General features: G+C 46.5%; 1 protein-coding gene across 1 annotated transcript in view; it reads right to left on the reverse strand.

The window, feature by feature from the left end:
* Positions 1 to 25638, reverse strand: part of LOC126279125 (cadherin-99C) — a 637420-nt gene extending 611782 nt beyond the window's left edge. The window contains exon 1 of the mRNA XM_049979608.1: positions 25394 to 25638. Within this exon, the coding sequence (XP_049835565.1) occupies positions 25394 to 25488 (95 nt within the window). The 5' untranslated portion in view covers positions 25489 to 25638. The remainder of the gene's footprint in view (positions 1 to 25393) is intronic.
* Between the last annotated feature and the right edge of the window lie 578 nt (positions 25639 to 26216).

Consider the following 26216-nt stretch of genomic DNA (forward strand, 5'->3'; position numbering starts at 1 on the left):
TTTGATGCAGCTCTCCATGCTACTCTATCCTGTGCAAGCTTCTTCATCTCCCAGTAACTACTGCAACCTACATCCTTCTGAATCTGCTTAGTGTATTCATCTCTTGGTCTCCCTCTACGATTTTTACCCTCCACGCTGCCCTCCAATGCTAAATTTGTGATCCCTTGATGCCTCTCAGAAGATGTCCTACCAACCGGTCTCTTCTTCTTGTCAAGTTGTGCCACAAATTCCTTTTCTCCTCAATTCTATTCAATACCTCCTCATGATATGGTTCGATATATTATACTGCCACTGAAGAATCACAGTATGGCGACGAGCGGATAAGACGTGTTAACAGCTGTTTATATACCGATAAAACAGTAGTAAGAAATTGTGATAAACCGAAATAACTACGTTATCTTTTGAGTTTTAACATACTGATCAGTATATGCATCATTCTTGGCTGTATTTTTTCGTATAGCAGACTGAAGATACAAGCAAAGAAATGAATCTCAATACAAGCACAATCAGAATCAACTTAACGTATTTTTGTTTTATACTCTGTGTAAGCCTAAATAATTACATTATAGTTTGCCTTATCTGAAGTATCGGTACTGTTTGAATAGCTGATGTATATTTTAAGGCGATTAATAAATCTAGTATTAACGAAGACGTAGCTAATGGCGTGTTTTAATCACTTTTGATCAACTTCGGCTTTTCTTCGAATAGTATGCTTGTTCTGAATAAGTTTATACAACTAGAATGTTCTATTTGCCGTTGATAACAACTGTCTTTATTCATTTGAGTATTCTTACGAAAAGTACAGTCTATTTTTAATATGTCTGTATCTAACATGATGTTCTTCTTGTAACACGATTCTACAATGTATATGTTTAACAGAACTAGCGCGTAAATATTTGATCAACTGCATAAACTATTTAGACCACCTCGTGAATCTTACAATGTTATTTTGTTATAGAAAATCATGGTAGTACGACGCGCAAAATTCCCGACGCTCGGAGAAGTGCCGCAACACGACGTGGCATGGACTCGACCAATGTCTGAAGTAGTGCTGCAGGACACCGACACCATGAATCCTGCAGGGCTGTCCACAAATCCGTAAGAGCACGAGAGGTGGAGACCTCTTCTGAACAGCACGTTGGAAGGCATCCCAGATATGCTCAATAATGTTCACGTGTGAAGGGGTGGTGGCCAGTGGAAGTCTATAACTCAAAACAATGTTCCTGGAGCCAGTCTGTAGCAATTCTAGGCGACTGAGGTGTCGCATTGTCCTGCTGGATTGCCCGTCGGAGTGCACAATGGGCATAAACGGAAGCAGGTCATCAAACAGGTTGTTTGTGTACGTGGCTCCTGTCAAGAGTCGTATCTAGATGTATCAGGGATCCCATATCAGTCCAACTTCAGACGCCCCACGCCGTTATTGAGCCTCCACCAGCTCGAACAGTCACCTGCTGACATGCAGGGTCTATCGATTCACGAGGTTGTCTCCATACCCGGACACGTCCGTCCGCTCGATACAATCTGAAACGAGACCCGTCTGAGCAGGCAACATGTTTCCAGTCATCAACAGTGCAGCGTCGGTGTAGGCGGGCCCAGGTGCGGCGTCAAGGCGTGTGTCGTGCAGTCATCAAGGGTGCACGAGTGGGCCTTCGGCTCCGAAAGCCCATACCGATGTTTCGTTGAATGGTTCGAACGCTGACACTTGGCGCAGCATTGAAATCTGCAGCAATTTGCGGAAGGGTTGCACTTCCGTCAAGCTGAACGATTCTCTTCGTCGTCGTTGGTCCCGTTGTTGCAGGTTCTTTTTCCGGTCGCAGCGATGCCGGAGATTTGATGTTTTACCTGATTCCTGATATTCACGGTACACTAGTGGAATAGTTGTACGGGGAAAGCCCCACTTCATTTCTACCTCGGAGATGCTGTGTCCCATCACTCGTTCGCCGACTACAACACCACGTTCAAGCTGACTTAGATCGTGATAACCTGCTATTGTAGCAGCAGTAACCGATCTAACAACAACTGCGCCAGGCGTTTGTTGTCTTATATCGACGTGCCGACCGCAGCGTAGTGTTCTGCCTGTTTACATATCTCTGTATTTGAATATGTATCCCTATACCACTTTCTTTGGCACGCCGCCAAGGTGGCCGAGCGGTTCTATGCGCTTCAGTCTGGAACCGCGCGACCGCTACGGTCGCAGGTTCGAATCCTGCCTCGGTAATGGATGTGTGTGATGTCCGTAGGTTAGTTAGGTTTAAGTAGTTGTAAGTTCTAGGGGACTGATGACCACAGATGTTAAGTCCCATAGTGCTCAGAGCCATTTGAACCATTTTTTCTTTGGAACTTGGGTGTATTTCCTAGTACCTGTAACCGAAACCAGAGCAGTACATAGTGTGTCTTTCTGTGAGGCAGGCCACGCCTGCGGATGGGCGCGGCTGCAGTCGCGGTGTGGCCGTGGGCGGGCAGCCCATGGCTCGGCTTCCACCCTACGACACCGCCCGCATGTATGCACTGCACGGGCCACGCATCCAGGTTACGCGCTGTTCCTGTCCGTGTACATTCACAGAGGCACTGAAGAACAAAACTACTGTTTTAATGTTACTTTTGTTAAACCTTTTTCTTCAAAACCGACGCGCAGACGGGGCTCCATTTGCATCTGTACTACGTAAATCGCTCCAGCGCTTGCGCTGTTGCACGCTTTTTGTCGTCCACTTTCTCTGGAACACCGAGGTCAACCACAATGGGATCCAGTCAGTATGTCGCCCGCCCGGTGCAGCACTTTAACAGAAAGGTGTGGCTCCGACGTCTCGTATAGCTCGCTAGCTTTGGCGGCGGACGTGGTCTTTTTCAAGGGAACCATCCCGCCATTCACTTTAAACGATATCGAGAAACCAACGGAAATTTGAAAGTCGATGGCCAGATGGGGACCTGAACTTCGCCCAGTCTGCTGGCTGTCGGCGTTACGTAGCGCCGCGCGTGGTAGCCGCGGGGTCTACGGCGTCTCGTCACGGTCCACGCCGCTGCGCCCGTCGCTGGTTCGAGTCCTTCCTCGGCGGAGTGAGTGCGTCGTCCTTAGCGTAAGTTAGTTCAAGTTAAATTAAGTAGTGTGTAAGCTTAGGGACCGCTGCCCTCAGCAGTTCGGTCCTATAAGACCTCACCACAAATTTCCAATTGTTACGTAGTTTTCCGCGACTGTGACTGGCGAGTTCCGCAACACAGCACACAAACAGTTGGAATGTGAAAACACACAGCGGACTTTAAGCGTGTCACGGTCGCAACTTTGATACTCTTCGCAACAGTTCGTGAAACTGCGCTAAGTAACGGCTCTCTAGCTTTCGACGTCCACCGGCGCAGGGTAATGGCCGTTTCTCCTCCGAGTCAAACAAGTTCGTGTTTGTTAGGCTAACCTCGGCGACTGCCATTAGTGTAACTTTAATTTTAATCTCACGCGCTTGACAGGTGGGCCTATTTCAGTGCAGGACAGTCTGAGCGCACGCTTTGTGGACAAGCTTCCACTGCTCAGTGCAGATACATGGTGCACTTCCACTTGCTTAATCCACAGTTCAATCCACGTGAACTTCACCTATTATGGTGCTGCCGGAAGTACACCAGATTCGTCACTCCACGCGCGACCGCACTCCAATGCGTCCACTACGACTTTCGGCGAAGTACATGTTCGTGATCTCGAGGCGATGATGTCGAATATTGGTGGAAGACCAAAGCCGGGCGTTACCGGTTGCAGCGAGACACGCGACGTAACGGTTCACAAACTCAGCTCGCCAGCAGCGCCCCGTAACTGCGCCCTCCGCTGACGGGCCTGAATACAGCCAGTCTTGTCTGCGCATGTGCACAGTCGCCGCCCCGCCGCTGCAACACGGCAGCTCCCGCATTTGTGTCGCTTATTGTGTGAAGTCGGACAGTCTCCTGGGAGAGACAGGCGCAGAGGGAAGGAACAATGGTGAGCCTCTCTGTGCTTATCAGTCCCACCCCGACACCCGTCATCGGAACCGTTCGCGGCAGACCGTCTCCTCTGTGTGTGTGCGTGTGTCTGTGTGTGCGTGCGCGGAATTAGCGTGGAGCGATTTACTCGAAAGTGCACGCCCTCAGAGTGCAAACCAGCGCTGAGCTGTGCACGAGCGTTCGCGGAGCACCGCACGCTGTTCAGTACAGACGCGGCCAACCAGCACTCCCGCCGGCCACTGCGGGCTGTTACTCTCTCGTTTAGATGGACACACATCTCGTTTTCCACTACACCGACGACGACGACTATTGAACTGTACGAAATAAAATCGTCGTAACTTCTGAACTGTTTGCGTTAGGACGTTCATACTGCACGTTTGGTCGCGTGGCACACGCTTTATTGTTTGCTTTAGTGACGAAGTCCACTTCCATTTGGATGGATCCGTCAATAAGCAAAACTGGCGCATTTCAGAGACTGAGAATCCAATTTTTGCAATCGAGGAGTCTCTTCACCCTCCACGGGTGGCTGTGTGGTGTCCTATGTCTAGTCAGGGAATAATCTCTGATTACCGAACGGTACGTAAAGGTTTCGTCCCCGTTATCCAAAGTGATCCTGATTCCGGCAATGTGTGGTTCATGCAAGACGGCGCTTGACCCCATCGAAGGAGGGAAGTGATGTCTTGGGGGAGCACTTCGGGAGCCGCATTCTGGCTCTGGGTTACCCACAGCCCGCTGGCAGGGGCCTCGACTGACCGCCATATTCTCTGCATCTGAATACATGTGACTCTTTTTTGTGGGGCTATATTAAAGACAAGGTGTACAGCAATAACCTCAAAACCATATCTGAACTGAAAACAGCCATTCAGTCATCGATGTTCCGACACTTCAGCGGGTCGTCCAGAATTTCGATATTTATCTGCGCCACATCATCGCCGATGATGACAGGCATATCGAACATGTCACAGCCTAAATCCGAATACCGTGAGTTGCAGCTAGCAGCAGTGCCGGCAGCAGCTACCACCACCTGCTGATGTCTACCACTTGCATTGATGATATATTGTGCGAGTTACACAATACGATCCGGCGGCAAACCCGAGAGGCATATTTCAAACAAATCCCTCGGGAAAGCATTAAAAGTCACATCTCTAGTAACGTTTACGTGTTGAATAAAGTGTGTGCACGCAGTTGTTTCTAACTAACTTACGATTTTTTCATATAGTTCAATAATTATCACACAGTAGCAACAGTGGAAATTTACGCTCCCGTTGACGTCCTATCGCTAAAGATGTCCACTGACATTAGAGAAAGATATCACTCTTTTATTTCATTCATAAACAACGATCAGATGAATCAGAAACACATATAGATGACAGTAAAAATAGTGAGATTCCAGAACTAATGCCAGATGAGAGGTAGAAAGCGATTGCACAGACGATAACGGGAGGAATATTTGTACAAAAAGGGCTTCTGAAACTGTTTACGGAATGTTTCTACATATACATATCTTCATCCGTACTCTGCAAACCACCGTAAAGTACATGGCAGAGGGTACTTCCCATTGTACCAGTTATTGGGTTTCTTCCCGTTCCATTCAAGTACGGAGCGCGGGAAGAATGATTGTTTGAATCCCTCTGTGCGTGCAGTAGTTATTCTGCTCTTGTCCTCACGATCCCAACGAAAGCAAGACGTAGGGGTTGTACTATATTCGTAGAACCATCATTTAAAGCCCTAGAGTGATCGCTTAAAGGCGGTTCTTGACACGTAGTTAATAGACTTTGGATAGATAACGTCTATCTTCAACAGTCTGCCAGTTCAGTTTGTTCACCATCTGTGTAACAGTTTCCCATGGGTGAAACAAATCTGTGATCATTCGCACTGCCAAATGTCCCCTGTCGGTCCTGCTTCGCAGTCCTCCGCACAAACACTGACCCGTGCTGCCTCTACAGCCGCCCACAATTGCCACAGTGTCTCCGGTGCAGGAGTTTGTGCACGGCGTGGCCTCTGGGTTATGTCCGAATAAAGTTCTGTGGGATTCGTGTCGGGCGATATGGTGACTAAATCATTCGCTCGAAGCGTTCAGAATATTCTTCAAAGTCATCCCAAACAACTGTGGTCGGGTGACTTAGTCCACAGTCCTCCACAAAAATTCCATCGTTGTTTGAGGACGCCAAGTCCACGAATGGCTGGAAATTGTCAATTATAGGTTCAGTTGGACCAGAGGTCCTAGTCCATTCGTGTAACCACAGCCCTCACGATTATGGAGCCACCACCAGATTGTACAGTATTCTGTTGACAGTTCGGGGTCCACGGCTTCGTCGGGTCTGCGCCGCACTCGAGCCTTAGCATCAGCTGTTTACCAACTGACAGCGGGACTCATCTGATTATGGCACAGTTTTACAGTCGTCTGAATCGCTACGGTGGCAATCCCAGGAGAGGCGTCGGAGGCGATATTGTCCTGTTGGCAAAGGTATTCGTACTGATCGTCTGCTGCCACAGCCCAGTAACTCAAAATTTCGCCACTCTATCCTAACGGATACGTTCTTCGTACGCCTCACATAAATTTCTGCGGTTAATGACGAAATGTTGCTTGTCTGTTAGCACTGACGATTCTATACATACGCCGCTGCTCTCGGTCGTTAAGTAAAAGCCGTCGGCCACTGTGTTGTCCTTGCTGAGAGGCAATACGTTCAATGTGGTATTCTCGGCACACCATTATTCGTGCATTGTCACATATGTTGCAAGAGAGCCGTCTTCACCCGCTTCAAATTGGCGGACGATTTCTTCGCAACCCAGCACACGCTCTCGCCCACGATCCGCGTTCAAGTCTTTCGGGATCCACCGAGATGAAACCTCCCGTATTCCCAAAATATCCACAACAATGTCACGAGCACACACGAGGGAGACTGCAAATGTGGTTACGACGTGCTGCAGCGTAGTCCGGCGATCCTCCAAAGTCGTGTCGTGAATCGCAGTCAGTGTTTCACCCCTGGCAGCGGTGGCAGGCCTTCCGCTCCGTGGCGCGTCTTCCGCATACGTCCTTCCACGTCCCAAGTCGGAGACCCAGTTTTCCAGTGTTGCATAAGACCGAGCACAGTCCTTAAGTGTATTCCGCATATCCTCCGCAATTTCCTCGGGCGTTATTCACTTCAAATGGAGATATTCAGTCACAGCAAGCTTCTAGATTCACTAGATATTCGCCATTTTGCTTACTCTGCGGTATACAGCGCATCCTAGCTGCAAAACCAACGAAGCTGGAGCCGCGAAATTTGACTTGCATACCCACCGTGGATCACCCTAAAAGTAGGTAGTGTCCTTTGTGCGAGACGTTAGGGTAACTATTCCGGGCTACAAATTTTTCGACCGCCCCTCGTATCTCCAGACTTTGGTGCAAGACGAGGCGTGACGGGTAAGAGCTGTAGCGTATCGTCGCGTTACTGCGCCCACGCCTGTCCACTCACAGCGGACTGCGGACTGCTTTCCGACCTTCCGCTGTGTCCAATTCCACCGAGCGACCGAGTGAGCGGCAGTGGGCGGTCAGACGGCGGCGCTACCCGGTGTGGCAGAACGGGCACGAAGCTGGTGCTTCAGTCTCGACGGCGTTCGCCTCGCAAGCAGCCAGACACACCCAGACTTGTAACACTTGTGCGCGACTGCCGGCAAGCTGCTTCTCTGCGGGAGCAGCCTGCAGTCTGCAGCCCGACTCGCCGCAGTCGCAAACGTGTGCCGGCTTTGCCCGTGCGTGTACGAGTGAGTGTTTACTGGTGCCGACATTTCGCAAGGCGAGCGGCGAGCGGTACGGGGCGCGCGCTGCCCTTGCCTGTACATGGCGCGGCGGGCGGCAGGCGGCAGGCGGAGCACGGGCGTATTTGGCAGCGGCGGGCGAAGCGAGGGCGCGTCCACCGCGCCGGAACTACAGGCCGTTTTCTCGCGCCCGCGGCGACTGGCGGAGTCAAAACTACACGACGACTCGTCACGTCTCCACTCGGAATAACCACAACTGGAGATGAAGGCAACGCTAATTACCAGAAAACAGTTACGAGAGCCAAGTGGATTCAAAGCCAAAGGTATTGGCATTCTACGTAGAATTAACATTGTCTACAAAAAGAGCACAGACTTCCGCACAAATTCGTTACAACTACCGCAGCGAAAAAGTAAACTACACGAATAGGGCAAGACAAATTTTAACACGGAGTTGACCAGGTACGTATGTATTCCAGTCGTCCTTCGTCCTTCCCCTCCCTCTGTCCGTCTCCTCCTCCCCCTTCTTCCCCGCCCCCCTCTGCCCCAAACTGCCCGCCCATCTTCACCTACCCTTCTCTTTGTCCATCCACTCCTACCCTTCTTTCCGTCCATCTGTTCCTCCCCCATCCATCCATCTCCTCCTTCCCCCCTCTGTCTGTCCGCCTCCGCCTCCCCCCTTCTCTCCACGTTATCACCCTTACCACAATAGGAGGCTGGTGGTTCTTAGGCTCACAATATTTCTTTCCAGATCGTAACTAATAAGTGTACCAAATTTAACTGAAATCTTTCCATGGATTTAGAATCTGCTTTTTTTCTCTGACTTCCATCGCGTACGCACATGCCAAATTTATTTTCCGTATATTTAACATACTTCACTCGCATTTCTACACATACTTCACCTGCATCTCTAGCGAATTTCGTTCTCCAGTTTCATTTTCTGACAGTTCAATTCTTATGACATCTTATATCCTGAGCCACGCGTCCACTGATATAATTTTGCCAGTACATCCAGTGACATACGTGGCTTCTGTCTGTGATGTGTGTTGTGAATATAGTGAGTAATAAAGAAATAATAAATTAAAACGTCATGCGTGACGCGACGGTTATTCTTGCATCTCTGTCTTTATGACGACATGTCTCCTGAACTGAGTGTCGTACAATGAGATATTCTTGCAAGTACATTGAGTACTACAAGTAAATGTCTGCAAAATAAGTCGCACTTAGAGTAAGTCGCAAAGATGTAATAAATTAAAAGGTCAGGAATAATGCGGCAGTTTTACTTCGTGAACAGGTAAAATGTAGCTAGTGATAAAACTTTCCTTTCATCATATCGTGGGGGTTGTGGCTTACAAAAAGTTCCATAAGATTTTGAAATGATGTGTAAACTTTGTTTAAGTGACTAAGTGCTCTCATTGTCAATTAATAACAACATTTTGTTCGTTGTATTCCGCTTCGGTCGCAGGTTCGAATCCTGCCTCGGGCATGGATGTGTGTGATGTCCTTAGGTTAGTTAGGTTTAAGTAGTCCTAATTTCCAGGGGACTGATGACCTGAGCAGTTAAGTCCCAAAGTGCTCAGAGCCATTTATTGTTGTTGTATTCCTGTTACCTTCTACTAAGCCTCTCTGTTCAGTGCCTCCTCGCGGACCGAATACGCACGCCTGGTCACTGTGTATAATGTAAGGACTTGTACGCCAGAGCCGGCTACAGAGCTGCATTTCGGCGCGCAGCGTGCCGCAACGCGACTTGACGCGAGAGCGATCGGTGAAGCGACGGCGACGCTCTCCGTGGGCGGCAGACAGCCGCCAGGGAACAAGAGCAAGGCTCACGGACGACGGTCTCCCCGCGGGTGCCAAACAGAGAAGCAAAATGGGAAAAAACAACATAAAAATCACCTCTCTTCGCTAGACAGCCCTGTGCAACAAAACGGAACACACTAGTGCCTCACAGCGCCTTCCACTACCCCACTGGCGTGAAGTCAGTGCAGCGAGAGTGGCTGAAACGAGTGAGGAGAACACGAAGCTGTACTGAACTGCAATTACACAACTAAAACATTAATGAATGACGTTGGAGGCCAGAACTACTCTTGTACTTACTATATAATCCGCGCCTGTTATATTTTAGTTGTCTCTACTGACAAAGATGTCATGTGTAAATGTGCACGGAATAGGAAATTTTATATAGATTTGAGGCTATGTAAAAAGTTTCCGTTCGAGCGCTGAGGCTATCATCCCACCGACGTACCAGGTTGAAGACACCCGTACGGTAAAACACCGTGTCCTGCTACGTGAAGAAGTCCGTAACTGCCTGCCGCACATCCTGGTCGGGCAGCAATCGTCGATCCTTCGAGGCTTTTCTTTGAGGAACCGAAGGCGTGATTATCACGTGGGGAGAGATCAGGACTGTAGGGCGGGTGCTTCAGTGTCTCCCACAAGAGTTGGTGCAACTTCTGTGTTACGAAGTTTACGATATGGGGTAGTGCGTTGTCACGAAGCAGCACGTGTCACATTAATGACACCCCTACATGTCGGTGCATACAAACCCGCACTGGAGTCGTGCTACCTTGCAAAGACGCAGCAACAACGCCCTCAAATGGAATTTTTTATCGTGCTTACATGACTGTGGTCCATCTCCGTCAGTACGTAATCTCAGTGTTTCTTACAACGCTACATCTAGTCCAATTGTACAGACTTTAAAAACGGTTTTTACTCTCATACATTTTGGTTTTGTAACCCCACCTGAAAATGAGCTTCTGTTCGAATCAGTTGTAATCTACGCCCTCCTTCCTGCTTGCAGCTATTGTCCATATTAACAAAGCGGAAACTACACTGTTCGCACAAAACACAAAAATACGTTCGCACAAGAGATAAAAATACGTCCGACAACATCAGATGCATCCTTACGACTCTCTGTGGAAATAATCATATTCCAGTAACCACTACACTATAGCGTAATTAATAATAGAAATTTTAGGTGTGTCAATAATTCGTAATTTGAAACGTTTCTAAAAAAAATTGTTAACTCTACATTCAGAACTCGTACTTATCGATAATAATATCGAGACTAAAAAATTTTATACAGTAATTAATTTTCATAAATTTTAGGTTGAAATATAACGTAGTGCGTATAAAATCAGATGAAGGTTCTCAGAGAAGCAACTGAGATAATATTCACCTGTCCGAAATTCGAAAAATAATACTGATATCGACAACTACTGATGAGAAAAAGTAGTGCCTGAGGAAGATGTCCCATAATACATTGTAGCAGTGCTAAACAAAGCGGCCGAACACTCTGGTGGAAGTTGCCTTTCTCTGTGTATTCTCTTTTTATTCCTTTTTTGAGCGCTTGTAGTCTAGGCACCGGCTTGTTGGGACGACTATGAACAGTTAAGAAACAAATCCAAAGAGGAGAAGACAGACGCCGGCACGGCGCGCTTTGCTTCTGCGCGGGCTGGCGGTACGACGCTGGGTGTACTGCGCCACCGCCGTCGTCCGCTCCCACCTCAGCTGTGTGAAGAAGCGGCCTATGCTTGTTACACGGGCCAGACAGCCGTGCGCAGCCGCACCGGACTGCAATAGTCTCGAACGAAGCGAGCCCGTGACGTCACCACCGGCTTACAAGAGACGGGCCGCGGCGCGTACGTCACCAAGGTACCCGTGCGCTCGCTCGCTCGCTCAAATCAGCAAACTACGTATCTACACGTGTTAACTCGCAACTCGGCGTGTCCGTACAGACGAGAACTGCATCTTCTACTGGAATCCGCTGTTATGGAATCTTACTGTTATTAGTCGTACAATAATCGGAAGCCCATATTCAGAGGAGATCTCACACTGTCGTGGATTTGTAATTCTATATATTAAAGAGCTTTTTTATTTCACCGTCAGGCAAAGAGCTTTATGGCGAAAGAAGCACGTGAAAGCCACGAAGAAACAATTCTTTCGTCAAATTTCACAATAACTCACCTATCGAAGCCCGCCCGGCTTAGCCGCGCGACCTAACGCGCTGCTTCCCGAGCGGTAAGCCGTAACGGTTCTCGGCAAGAATCCGCGCGGCGGATTAGTGTCGAGGACCCTTGTGGCGGCCAGCCTGTGGATGGTTTTTAAGGCGGTCTTCCATCTACCTCGGCGAATGCAGACTGGTTCCCCTTATTCCGCCTCAGTTACACTGTTTCGGCGATTGCTGCCCAAATACTGTCTCCACGTAGGCGTACACCATAATTACTCTACCACGCAAACATTTGAGGTTACACTCGCGCCTGGTATGAGACGTTCCCGGAGTGAGTGTTGAATGTGTGACTCTGTGTGTGTGTTGTGGGGGGGGGGGGGGGGCTGGGGGGTTTCCACTGAGGACTGAGCCGCACAGTAACCCTTGATTCGGTGTGGGACGGCGGTGGGGTGGGTGGACTGCTGTGACCTGCTGCGCTGCGGGGTTGTGAACCACTGAGGGCTACGGCGAGACGAAGCCTCTCCATCGTTTCTAGGTCACCGGTTCAATACACACAACTATCAGAAACCTGCGTTGTGGGAACGCGTCGATGACTATAGATTGGAGAAATACTCAAATCAAAATTGCAAAACGGATGCTCGCGGCACAACGAGCGGACGAAGTTTTCCGACAGTAAAATATTGTTCATAGAAGCGTCTAGTTCGGCCTCTGGAACAAATATTAGTCCTGCCGCTTTGATTCTCAACGCAAGACGGTCACTTTTACAACCGGACAATGCTGAAGCTCTTTTTTTTGTCGATAGGAAGTCTATCCGAGTGAAAAATTAAGCTGAAACTTCTTTCGGTGATGACTGGGTGTTGTGTGCTGTCATTAGGTTAGTTAGGTTTAAGTAGTTCTAAGTTCTAGGGGACTGATGACCATAGATGTTAAGTCCCATAGTGCTCAGAGCTATTTGAACCATTTGAACTTGTTTCGGACATTAAGTTTCGGTTTTTGTTGTTCGTGGCGGTGCAAAATTTTCGTTTGCTACACACTGTGTTGCGTATGTATGATTTACGTACACTGCTTTTTCAAAGTAATATTGGAATTTTGAAATGAAATAAAGCTTACTTTATTTCCAAGTTGTTATTGAGCAGCAGGGCCAATATCGGCAGCTCTATTTCAGTCTCAATTTATCATTTTTAAAATTTAGTATTTAGAAAAATACATCATTTTATTCACAAGTGGTGTATGTTGCTGGGTTTGACTGCAACGAGTCAATAATCAAAAATCCAGTATCTCGCTCACTGTGGTCGTTTATCATGTACCTAACGAATTCGAGCAAGATGTGTGCGTAACAATTTTTCAGTACGGGCAGTGGACGGTGCAGTGGGGAGCGCACGGCGCACAGTGCAGTCGACGTGTTGTCGGTGTGAGCACCAGCCGGCCGCGCTGTGACGCAGCCCAGGGCCAGGGGGCGGAGAAGCTACAGGCGTCAACAGGCAGAATACGGCGCTGCGGTCGGAAACGCCTACGTAAGACAACAAGTGTCCGCTACAATAGCAGCTTACAAGTTTGAAGTCAGTGTGAACGTAGTGTTACAGTCGGCGCACGAGCGATGGGACACAGCATCTCCGGGGTTGCGATGACGTGGGGATTTTCCCGTACAACCATGTTACGAATGTACCGTGAATTTCATGAATCCGGTACAACATCAAATCTCCGACATCGCTGCGGCCAGAAAAAGAACCTGCAACAACGGGAGCAACGTCGACTGAAGAGAATCGTCCAGCATGATAAAAGTACAACCATTTCACAAATTGCTGCAGATGTCAATACTGGGCTATCAGCAACTGTCAGTGTGCAAACCATTCAACGAAACATAATCGATATGGGCTTTCGGAGCCGAAGGCCTACTCGCGTACCCTTGACGACTGCACGACATAAAGCATTATGGTGGCCTGGGGCCGTCAATGCCGACGTTGGACTGTTGATGACTGGAAACATGTCGTCTGGTCGGACGAGTCTCGTTTCAAACTGTACGGGTATGGAGACAACCTCACGAATCCATGGACCATGTCCATTCTGCATTCCGACTAACTTGGCCAATTCCAGCAGGACAATGCGACACCCCACACGTCCAGAATTGGTACAGGGCGGTTCCAGGTACACTCTTCTGACTTTAAACACTTGCGCTGGCCCCAGACATGAAGGTAATTGAGGATATCTGGGATGCCTTGCAACTTACTGTTCAGAAGAGATCTCAACCCCCTGGTACTCTTACGGATTTATGGACAGACGTGCAGAATTCATGGTGTCAATTCCCTCCAGTAGTACTTCAGACATTAGTCGAGTCCATGGTACGTCGTGTTGCGGCACTTCTGCGTGCTCCCAGGGGCCCTACACGATATTAGGCAGCTTTGCCAGTGTCTTTGGCTCTTCGGTGTAAGACAATTTCAAAATAACGGCATTACGCCAGATGCGTGTGATTTCGCACATCGGCTGTTTATTTGGACTGAATCAGAGAGCGGTGTTCAACGTGGGTGTATGTGCTTACAAAAGCAGCGCTGAGATGCGACCTGCCTATGTCTACGACGTATACCGAAACTCTGACACTGAAGGTCATCTAGCTAATCTAGGTAGAGACAGTAACCAGCAACCAAAGAGCATTACATGTGGTGGAATTCTTATTTCCAGGCTGCAACATTTCTCACAATCAAAAAACGACATCACATAAACCTCCAAATAATTCAATATCTGTCTCGAACAATGACGTGGGGTTTCCGAAACGAGGGATGGCAAAAAAATTTGCAGTTTACAAAATAATTCCTCTGTCAAATTAACAACGCAACAGACCGGAACACCAGAGAAGTGTGCCGGAATGACATCTATTGCGTGGAAAACAAATGAACGACTCTGGCAAGGACTGAAGTTACTACCCTGCTACGTACAGACGGGAATCTAAGAGGCTGCTTCGGAAGGTGTTTGCAAAGTGATTTTGTAATGTGTTGCGGGACTCGTTTCACAGATACTGCTTATCACGTCTTTCATGCGACTCTGATCGTCACCCATTGTCAACAAAAAGCACTGATTTGTTTCCCGCCACAAGCAAAATTATTTTTGAAACTTCTAGCAGATCGCTGAGGGAGACCAAAAGATGAATAGAGTAAGGAGATTCAGAGGGATGTAGCTTGCAGTAGTTACTCGGAGATGAAGATATCGAACCTGGGGCGATTGCCTTCCGCGGACCACTGCGTCACAAACTGAGCTACTTTGCCCCACGACTTTCTGTTAAAGGGAGGGAGGTTCGGCCCCCTTACCGACCACGCTGGCGGGCTGCTCGAGTACAACTTTACCTCGCGGTACTGCGGGGGGCGTGTCCTCCAGCGTGATAGGATAGCTCAGTCGGTAAAGCACTTGTCCGCAGGAGGTGAACGCCCCAGTTTCGTGTCCCTCGCCGGCAAACAGTTTTAATCTGCCGGGAAGATTCAAATCACTGCGCATTATGCTGCAGAGTGAAAACTCTTTCTCAAAAATGATTTATAAATCACAATTTTACGTGCCCATGCTATAAATCGATCCGAAATGCGTCTTGTGCGATATTCGTTTTGCAGTTATCTATTAACTGCTATCTATCTATCTATTAACAGGCTTCGGAAGGCCGAACGGTACTAACCGACAGCCGTGTCACCCTCAACCGACAGGCACCACTGGGTGCGCACACGGAGAGGCCTGCGGTCAGCATCACGACTGCGCTCTCATGGCCGTTGCCAGCCTTCGTGAACGGAGCCACTACTTTTCAGTCAATTGGCCTCACAAGGGCTACCCAAGCCTGGCAGCGCTAAGCATCGGCGATCTAACGGGAACCGGTGTTACCACTGCGGCAAGCCTATTGGCGATATATATTTGCAGGGACAGCAAAGCACGAAGAATAATCCGTACTCGAGCAGCGAATGAGTCGCGCTGCTCCGTCGCTGCTGGAGTTTCTTCTACTCTTCGTGCTTTACTGTCCCTGTTAATAAATACCAGTGAAGCGTATATCGCACTAAATCAATTTGGGGGTCGCTCTATCGAACTGGCACGTAAAATTCCGCTTTGAAAACCATACTGTTTGTGACTGGTAAAAAACCCACGTTTTCCGTTGACACTGGGCGTCTCGTGAAAGACGTTATGAGCAGTCTTTGTTTTGGCCGATTGCCTCTACATAATGCAAAAACGAAATTCTAAATATGTACTGAAGCACCGGAGAAAACGCGCGGAACGACTCTTGGGATAGTCATCCCGCATATACAGCAAATACAAGTAATACGTGGCAAGAATAAATGGAGTGAAACAGAAAAATCACTGATGGACTTAGGAGGCCAACGTACCGTCGACTACGAGGTCATTAGGAACCGAGAACAAGCGCGGCTCTGGAGGAAATCGGCAGTGTTACGGAGCCACTCCGGTAGTCGCAGAAACTACCAGGGGGATTCGTCAGAAAGTACGAGAAATAGAATGTTTAACACTTGAATGGAAGCTGTTCGGTTTCTTTATAAAAATCTACCGCACCGAATTCACCAGGTCACCCCTATCCATCGCATTTAAAAGCATGGTGTGTCAAGAGAGAGAATTACTTTAGCGTGATAGACATATTCGTAATCCATGCTGCTTTATATATAGGTAATTCTTCTTGCAGTTCCGCTACAACGTATGTATGAGAGTCATATAAGACTGTAGGTTTGTAAGCCAGTTCTGCTGCTTTTTTTCGTTAATGCGACCTCGACAGAAAAGTTCTCTTCTCGAGAAATCTTCTGTTATTTGTCTCCTGGAGTTCGTTCACAAGGAACGAGCGCAGTTCTGCACGGAACGTCTCGCTGTAGGCTACCATCGACCCGCGCTCTTGATCTTCGCTGAGTTCCAGCGATTCATGCTTCATTTTCGACAGACACCGCCGATACGAATTATTTTATTAGTCATCTTCGCTGCAGCAGTGAACTTTCCTTAATTTTCGCTTGTGAATGGAAATGGAATGGTTCGCTATTTCCTGTTTTAGTCGGTTTAACAAGTGTCTGAGCACTGGTTTTCGTGTCACCGACAGCCTTAACATGTGACCGGGATTTATTAGGCTTTTGCAACAAATCTCGCGACCTTACGTTGTTACAGTGGTTATTCAAAGTTTGCGCACTGCCTCTCTGGTGCCAGGCTCTCCTATTCGCACCCTCAACTGAGGATGACACGGCGGTCGGATGGTCCCGATCGGCCACTTGTGGCCTGATGACGGTGTGCATTTTCTGGTGGCAGACGCGTTTCGAATGACGTCTTCCTCTTGGCAGATTTATACTCCACATCAAATTTCTTTGTTTCACGTCTACGATCAGAAAATTGTATGTTCTCAGACAAGGCAAGTAGTCTTTCCAAGTCTTAAGCTATTATTTGCTTCAACTTTTGTCCAAACTCAGTGATTCTACCACCTGCAAAGAAACGGACAAAACTTATTCGATATACATTGCACTGAACATGTATTGTGGAGCACAAACTTATAACTGAATCATTATCTCGGCCCTTAGACACAACACCAGTTGTAACTGAAACTTTGGAGAAAACTTCAGTTCGCTGTCTCAAATCATACTGATATACTTTAACCATCTAACGATCAACAGGGATAGTTACAGTTTCGTAAATGACTTGTATAGCAACACATTCTCGAAACAAATTAAATGACTTCCCTGAAAATTATGTAGAACAAACAATATTCGGGGAAGGCCACTTATGACGGAACTTTTCTGCATCCAATGGTAACATATTGACCTAGATTCCTTGAGGACGTCCACACTAAAACCGGTATCTGTTATGATGAATCGTTTGTAGCAACAATGCTTACCAAAATTCAAACTGCATCAAATACTAGTAAAAATACTGTATTTACTAGTTTGGCGAGGCGGTGGTATCGTACTTCAGTGAGGAACATTCAGCTCTTGGCAGGAACTAAGTATCTGTTATAGGCAGTTTTCAGAGAAGGCATTTAGTAATTCACAGGGTGTCTTATCACGCCCATCACTAACAAAGGTGTAATTTTCCCGATTAATTGTTGGGTGGTTAAAGTCTCCACAAACGGTTACAATATGACTGGGGACCTTGCGTCCTAGTGAACTGAAGTTTTGAAACTTGAGCACTTGCGCGAAAGGCAAAGGTCCTGAGTTCGAGTCTCGGTCCGGCACGCCGTTTTAATCTGCGAAGAAGTTTCATATCAGTGCACGCTCCGCTGCAGAGTGAAAATCTCATTCTTAGAATTGAAGTTTTCTCTGATGTTTTCGCTTACATCAGGAGACGAGTATGGAGGGCAATAGAAAGATCCAGTTATCATTTTATGCGCACCCCTGATACTTGCCCAAGTAATCTCACACGCAACTTCAATCTCTATCGCGGTAGGTTTGAGTTCCTCGTCTGTGGCGGCAAATACACCGTGTCCATTTCCCATTTACATATCCTTTAGAGTTGCACTTAAACTTTCCACAAAAATCTCACTGCTATCCTTTTCAGGTTTCAACCACCTTTCTGTACCTAGTATTATGTGGGCTTCACTGCTTTTCAATTGCGTTTCGGGAGGAAGACGATTCAAACCTGAACTCGGCCATTCTGATTTAAGTTTTCTTTGATTTTCCTGAATCGCTTTATGTAAATGCCGGGATGGTTCTTTTGAAAGGACACAGCCGACTTCCTTCCCAGTCCTTTCCTAACTCGATGGAACCGATGACCTCGCTGTTTGGTATCCTCCCCCAAATCACCCAACCCAACCACAACCATGAGCCCTTCAAACTCTGGCACTTCGTTGCGAATGCTTCGACGATTTACCATTAGGAGCTCACCTGTGGGAGACATTCTTTCGCTCTTACACTGGTACTTCTGGATTTTCTACGGCTATCGTTATCTGGACTGGATGGATAATCACCTAATCCAAAAAACCTTCATGTGCACCACGCACAAAGTAGCTGAGTAGGAGCTCTGATGTGCAGTGCACATCTGATCTATTTAGGAGGAGCCTACAGTTCTCAACTCTACGGCGCAAGTGAAGGAAATCGCAGCCTAGCTCGTCACAGAACCTTCGAAGTCTCTGGTTCAGTCCAAAGGGCTACGATCAGTTCTGGAGACAATGCTGCAAATTGTGAGCCTCGCTGAAACGCCAAACACTAGGTTGGTCCTCTCAACCTTCTCTGATTTTCGCTGGAATGACCCGAGAATGGTCTTGGAGCCCAGACGACAGGCATAATTTATTCTGACATGCGATACAATCTTCAGTTTGTTGCACCCTGTTCCCTCAATGGCTGCCAGAGTAGACTCTTTTAACATGTTGAATGAGGCCCCCAGGCATACTTCCTGATTGCTCATGACGTCCCTTCCAGTCCATTGAAGCAATTTCCCTAAGAGGTACCATCATTCACCGTACGTTTGAACTGCCGACGATTAATAGACCCCCCACCCATCCTCCCTTTTGCGTTTGCATCGTCTTGACAAGGACAAAACAGGTTCTCCCAAAGCAGGTGAAATGAATCCCACTGACACATGCTCAGTTTCAGTGAACGATAGCAAATGGTTCAAATGGCTCTGAGCACAATGGGACTTAACATCTGAGGTCATCAGTCCCCTAGAACTTAGAACTACCAATGTGAGCGTTTATTGTCAGTCCAAAAATGGCTCTGAGCACTTAGAATTACTTAAACCAACTTACGTAAGGTCCTCACACACATCCATGCCCGAGGCAGGATTCGAATCTGCGACCCTAGCAGTCCCAGACTGAAGCGCCTAGAACCGCTCGGCCACTGAGGCCGGCCGAACGACAGCATCTAGGACTTGTTGGTTAGGGGGATTGGTACAGAACCCTGGGTCCTCCCTCGTCCCCATCCACCCAGTACGGCAGGCCCAGATCTACCATTCCCACTCGCAGTCAACTGTAGTAGTTAGGTACCTCTGGAACGGGTATCGCAGGTACACAACTCTCGCGAACTCCTCCAACAGCAGCTGCCAATTGTTTGACAGTAGTCATGGCGATTTCCAGCTGCTTACGAACGTCAACCAACTCATCTCGTGTTTGAGAACAGCATTGGCAGCGGGTCTGCATTTTGGCTGGTGCAATGTATTGCATGACAGTGAACAAATAACTTTAAATAAAGCTCGTTGATTATCTTTTAATCGGTTGACCTAAAAAGTTGCTAATTCCATATAAGAATTGAAGCAAATACACAAAACGAGATGTCTATTAAGGCACAAAAACCTGTGGTAAAAAATAATGGTGTCCTAAAAGGCTTTGATGTTCAACTATAGTTGTTAGCAAACCCGTAAACCGAGTTATTTTGGGCCTACGATAACTGCAGGTAATATATATAGGTATCGTACTCCTGTTAAAGGGAAAACTAGATGTAACACAATATGTTAGGAAAATTACTACAGTAACTAAATCACAAATGCCGATTTGCTACAAATTGCTCGTAAGTAGTGCAAAGGACAATGGTAGCCCCCGAAAATTCTCAAAAACTCACGTTTATTTGCACTGATATACAATAAAATTCGGGGCTGACGTATTCTTTGACTGAAATGAGAACCACAAACACTGATTTGCTACGGTATAAATTACGTATCCAAAACACTCGTACAGGTAACTTACGAAAATAGTTTTGCAACGTCCGGAAATGATCAGACTAACCTATTTCTCACGTAGTTGTGCTATGAAATTAGAGAATGATTGTTTTGAACGAGGATAGGCCTACTATTCTTAAAAATTTTAAAGGAGCACAATTTAGTTTAAGCCTGTTATTGACTGTATTATTACTAGTTTATGGCGGCACTCGTGAATGTTTGAAATTTCACAACATATCACAATGCAAACAGATGCTGATTCTATCAATGAAAAATTACGCAGAATCAACGCGAACTACTGTAGTCCTATATTTACACTGACGACTTACCTGAAACCAAGTCAGAATTCCTTTTGAACATAAAATCCTCTCCAGTTTCTCAATTAGTTTTCTTTAGTGATCAAGAACTTCTTGAAATGTTACTTCAATTGTCAGCATGGAAGCACAGGAACAAATTCCATTTACAAAACAAAACGGAATACACAAATATCACGAGCTACTGTATAGGGATCTTAACACTGATTCACGCATTGATTTCAACTAGCCTTCTAATGTATGCGACTTCATAAATGAGTTTGCTTGTTTTAGGCTACTTAAAATGGCGGCTGGCCCCGCCCACTGTGGCTTCAAAGCAACGTACGGCGTAAGCCTGCAGCACCACTTCCCTTCTTTTTATACCTCCATGCATTTCACAGTAGAACATCGTTCTTGTAGTAAAACTGCAAGGGATACATCGCTGCTTCATAAGTGAGCCAACTTAGTGCACAGATACATAGTACAAAATGACGATCGCTAGCCGCCTTCCAAGGTAAATGCCGCTGAATTACACATATCGTCGCATGCCAGCGTTAAAATTAAATAAATATTTCCCAATCAAGATAACGAATGTTACAAAAGTAAAGAAAAAATATTACTTATATCACTCTTTCTACAACTTAAAAACATTACAGTTTGAAGATAATCGTAGAACACCTAGCTTAAGTTATTATACTATTTCAAGAGCGTAAATACATTTTGGTCGAACGGCGACGGGGGCGAGGGGCGGCGTTAGGGCTCGGGTGATTTCAAGTAACCCGATGAAAAAATCTTTTCGAAACGAACGAAATGTAGATTATGCTGTTACCAAATACCCTTCCGCTCTCTACGAACCCGTCCGATCGTTCTGGTTTTCATATTGAGTACTACACCGGTGAAAAACTGGGCGATATTTTGCCATTTGGGCTACAAATGACGGGATATACAGCTTTTTTTAAAGGGATGGAACCATAGCCGTTTGAGCGATATTTTTGTTAATTTATTTTTGAGCAACACATGTAAATCCAAGTGTATTTTTATGCAACGAATTTTAATTTAATGTTATTTGTAATTATGTTTACCGCTCCGCTGCCTTGTGAAATACTGATTCAACCCCGAAGTTCAACCAGTCTCCAAATAACGAATCCAATGCTAACATTAAACTGCTGTAGTTACGCAATTAGGCTGTTTTAGTAGTGCGTGCATAATTTTAACTTACCATAACGCTGGTGGGCGAATCAGTACCGGTTTCCATCTTCTTTCTTGTTACAATCTTATCCATTATTAGAAACTATACACCAGCACACAGCGAAATATAATAACAGCAGAACTTACTTTGCATTCAACTGCAAGTAAGATCTTAACTGATTAACAAAACAACAACCGAGCTCCAGTGTGGCTAACAATGCACAGTGATCGGTCTTGGCTAATTTAATCTACGAATGGCCTTGGTGACTATAGATAGTCCGTAACCATTTTTTTGACGTCTGATTGAAGAACAAAATATTTTCAATTTCACTACACCACAGCTAGATCGTGTGTAATTTTATTTAGGTGACAGTGGGGTCCGTAGCCCCGAACCTCCCCTTTAGCTACGTCCTTGCTTCCGTCCTTTGCTTTGGTCACATCACAGTATATTAAATTAATTTTGCGGCTGTTGAAAACTCATCGTGATTACCCTGAAAAGTCACGGACGAAATTATGAAGAATGCTAGTGTCATTGCTGCAAAATTTGGTTTGGAAGACACCAACGTCGAGGCAACCCTTCAGCAGAAAGTCCATCAGAATTTTGGAGGGCCTCATTAATAATAGAGTACCCTATGTAGACACTACTATTCACGCTGTTGAAGCGCGTTTTAAGAAAACACGCCAGTATCTGCATTATCTCAGTTACATCCTGCGCAAATGACAACCATGAGAAAAGATCATTTAATGGATGCTTGTAGAACCTTCGCCGTATTTTATGGTTTATCGAACGTAGAAAGTGAAATTGAACTTCAGCGAAAATTGTGACAGAATACAAGGAAACCAGAGGGGCTAACTGCTCTGAGTATCCTGAAAGAAACCGAAAGCTGCTTCCCCGAAACACGAAAGGCATTAGAAATTTTGATTTCTATCTCTTGCACAACATGTGATCTGGAAGGGTCTTTCAGCAGTTAAAATCTTAACTCGCGAGGTGACTTTTCTGTATCGTAAACCAGGAGGTGGGGTCTCTGGGACCCCTATGTTTAAACCGAGATTTAAGGCAAAAATCATTTGATATTTTTAATTTATCCTATATAACATTTATTTTTGCAATTATTTAAGTGTTATTTTAAATGCTTCTGGTTAATTTTATTGCACTAAGCAAAGCCTGCAGCATTTTACTATTTATCACAAAAAAGCAGATAATTTTGTGTGGTTATTTTAAAAAGTAGACACAGACTGTTAGAGTAATGAATTTTACATTCTGAAAAATTATGCTATCTCTGTAGCAAATAAATTCCCAAATAAAACTAAATTCCAGAGTTTAAATTTGCGCTTAAAAATTCCACCCGATAGGTAAAAAAGAAAGTCTGACAAATTGACATTCATCGCTGGGAACTACATTTTTCTTATCACCACTCAGAACACATTCGATTTTAACAGACACTTTAAGTATGTAATGGAAAAAAAAACAGGCAGATCCCCATCACAACTTCTGTGAAATTCTTCCTCTGAATGATACTGCCGGCCGCGGTGGTCTCGCGGTTCTAGGCGCGCAGTCCGGAATCGTGGGACTGCTACGGTCGCAGGTTCGAATCCTGCCTCGGGCATGGATGTGTGTGATGTTCTTAGGTTAGTTAGGTTTACGTAGTTCTAAGTTCTAGGGGACTAATGACCACAGCAGTTGAGTCCCATAGTGCTCAGAGCCATTTGAACCATTTTTTGAATGATACTCTTGTTCATAGCAGCACTGTGATCACTGGCTAACATAAAATCGTCGTCCTTTTTCGTTTATTTCTTGGTCTGTATCACTGACAGCTTCCTCCGTAAACAGACTAACAATTTCATCAAACTGGGGGAAAGTTAAAAATGAAACATGCGTGGCAACACATTTTTAGCTATACGGTACCGCACTGAACAAAACAGGTACGTGGTTCATGAATCGCGGTCTCGGAGACTCCATCATCTATGAATAACACTTGTCAAGAATAAACACGGAACGCGATAACGCAACCGACAGCAAAATATCGTGGGCTTCAGAATTTAAGGAGGGTAGGCTGGGTATAGAAGCAATCCACCACAACTGGCCTTGGAGAGCGAGTTCGGAAATTTTCGCGCGGTCCGAGAGATCACACCTCCTCAGTTAAGGGTTCAGAAGAACCAAAACGTGGTTGTGGAGCACAATGTCAGAAAGCCGCCTCAGTGGTTTAGCAATTACGAGTATTCACAGAATTTATATTGTTGACAATAAAGAGGATTTTATTAGTAAAGTGTAGGAAGAAGTTACAAAAACTCAACGAGGATTATGTTGTAGCCGGCCGAAGTGAGCGAGCGGTTCTAGGCGCTAGAGTCTGGAACCGCGCGACCGCTACGGTCGCAGGTTCGAATCCTGCCGCGGGCATGGATGTGTGTGACGTTCTTAGGTTAGTTAGGTTTAAGTAGTTCTAAGTTCTAGGGGGCTGATGACCTCAGAAGTTAAGTCCCTAGTGCTCAGAGCCATTTTGATTATGCTGTAACTACATGTTTTTAGATTTTAGTAATCTGTAAAGTTCATTATAAATGTTTATAATTTTTCTTGACATTAAAGAATTTTTCTACTTTAGTGGCTGTGCCAGCGCTTCTCGCTTCCCCTCACTCTTTTTCTCGTCCTGCATCACGCCCCCCTCCCCCAACATGCTGCCTGCTGACGCCCTTCTACTGAATCTAATTGAGGAAAAGAAAAATTTGTCGCACAACTTTAGTAAAAGAAAGGACACATCGTGGAACGTCACAAAATTGTCAGCCTGGTACGTGAAGGAAGTGTGGGGCAGACCGAGGCTCCAGAGTTACCAGGTTCAGACGGGTGTAGGCCGCAGTCCAGGACAGAGCAGTGTGGACAGCTGCATCACATGAGTCTTTGGACTGGTGAGCACAGCAACAAAACATTCATTCGTACTAGAATTCAACTAGAAACAAGTAGAAGCGATACACGGTGAGGACGAGTTCTGTCGATATCAGCATTTTCTAAAGATCGGTGAAATGTGTAGCTTGGCACGTCCGAAGTATACAACCGATTACTGGAAGTGAAAATAACGTTAACATGGAGAAAAGCCGTAAAAACATACAGGGATCGAACCCCAAACTTCCAGCCCGTTACGACAGAGCATTTGAACACGTGTCAGGAAGCATTGAGTTGCACCTCCCCCCCCCCCCCCCCCCCCTGCGAGCAATGTCTCCTTTTCTCTCCTTCCCCACCAAAGTCCCTAAAATTTGCGAACGGAAGAAACAGCTTACACAACTGGGATTTTCCAACTCGTGTGGCTCCTGTATTATATTGCTGGTAGCAGGTGGACGTCCTTGTTACTACAACAGGGAAAGTCACAGCAAGTTTCTCTGTAATAAAAAGTAGTTCACTTCGGGACGCAGAATACGAAACAACTCGGCGAAACAAATTGTACTCGATAAGGAGCTCAAATGAGGTCCGATACCACGGTATGGGCCATCTGGCTTTACGCAACGCCACGTACGACAGAATTTTACTCGGTAACATTAATGAAGCTGTAATCAAAATCGTACCGTCGGGTTCGAATGGGACGACACAATAAAATGCACATTTCCATAGTAGAGGAAGGAAAGACGAAGAGCGAAACAAACAGACAGACTGGTGAAAATGTGGCAGACAGATATGTCGGTTTCTCTTTACCTGCAGTGGTGCTCGACAAACTGAACGACGGCGTTTAATCCCAGGTGAGACACACGCAGATCCTCTTTCGGCGACGTCTGTTTTGACACACGCATTCAATTAGCACCAAACACACTACCGCTAAACGGAGCTTCCGGCCTGCGACACAGCTTGTCAGCTGACACGGCAGAAGCAGCGCCACCCAGTCACGAACCCGGGACCGCCAGCAACACACACACACCCGCGACCGAGGCGGCTAAGCGACTGGCAGCTCTGCACGGCGCACGGGCCAGCGCGGCAGCGGTGGCGATGGCGACTCCTTGGCGGGGGGGGGGGGGAGGGGGCGCCAGCGATGGTATAGACGGGGCGGGGGGGGGGGGGGGGAGGGGGCGGAGGCGGGCAGGTGTCTGCGAGGCAGGTAGGCCGGCCGGCGGCGCCACCTGGCGGGACTGCGCGCGCATCCCAGCATCAGCAGAAGAGCACAGTGCGGGTTAATAAGAAAACACGTCTGATAAAACTCTGCCAGCCTTATAGACGAAAACGTCATTGTTACGGAATCATGAGTACCAGGCTTGAAACTGTGTATCATAAATGTTTTTTGACAGAACACGAATAACATGGAAGATGCGAGTGTTGCCCAGCAAGTAAGGAACCGCAATTTTTTTATTTTTTTTATTTTTACGAAAACAATGCTACCAATGCGAAACGTTACGTACACATGATGTTACAAAAAGGTACGGCCAAACTTTCAGGAAACATTCCTCACACACAAAGAAAGAAAATATGTTATGTGGACATGTGTCCGGAAACACTCACTTTCCATGTTACAGCTCATTTTATTACT

This window comes from Schistocerca gregaria, chromosome 6, assembly GCF_023897955.1.
Source record: "Schistocerca gregaria isolate iqSchGreg1 chromosome 6, iqSchGreg1.2, whole genome shotgun sequence".
Taxonomy (NCBI): domain Eukaryota; kingdom Metazoa; phylum Arthropoda; class Insecta; order Orthoptera; family Acrididae; genus Schistocerca; species Schistocerca gregaria.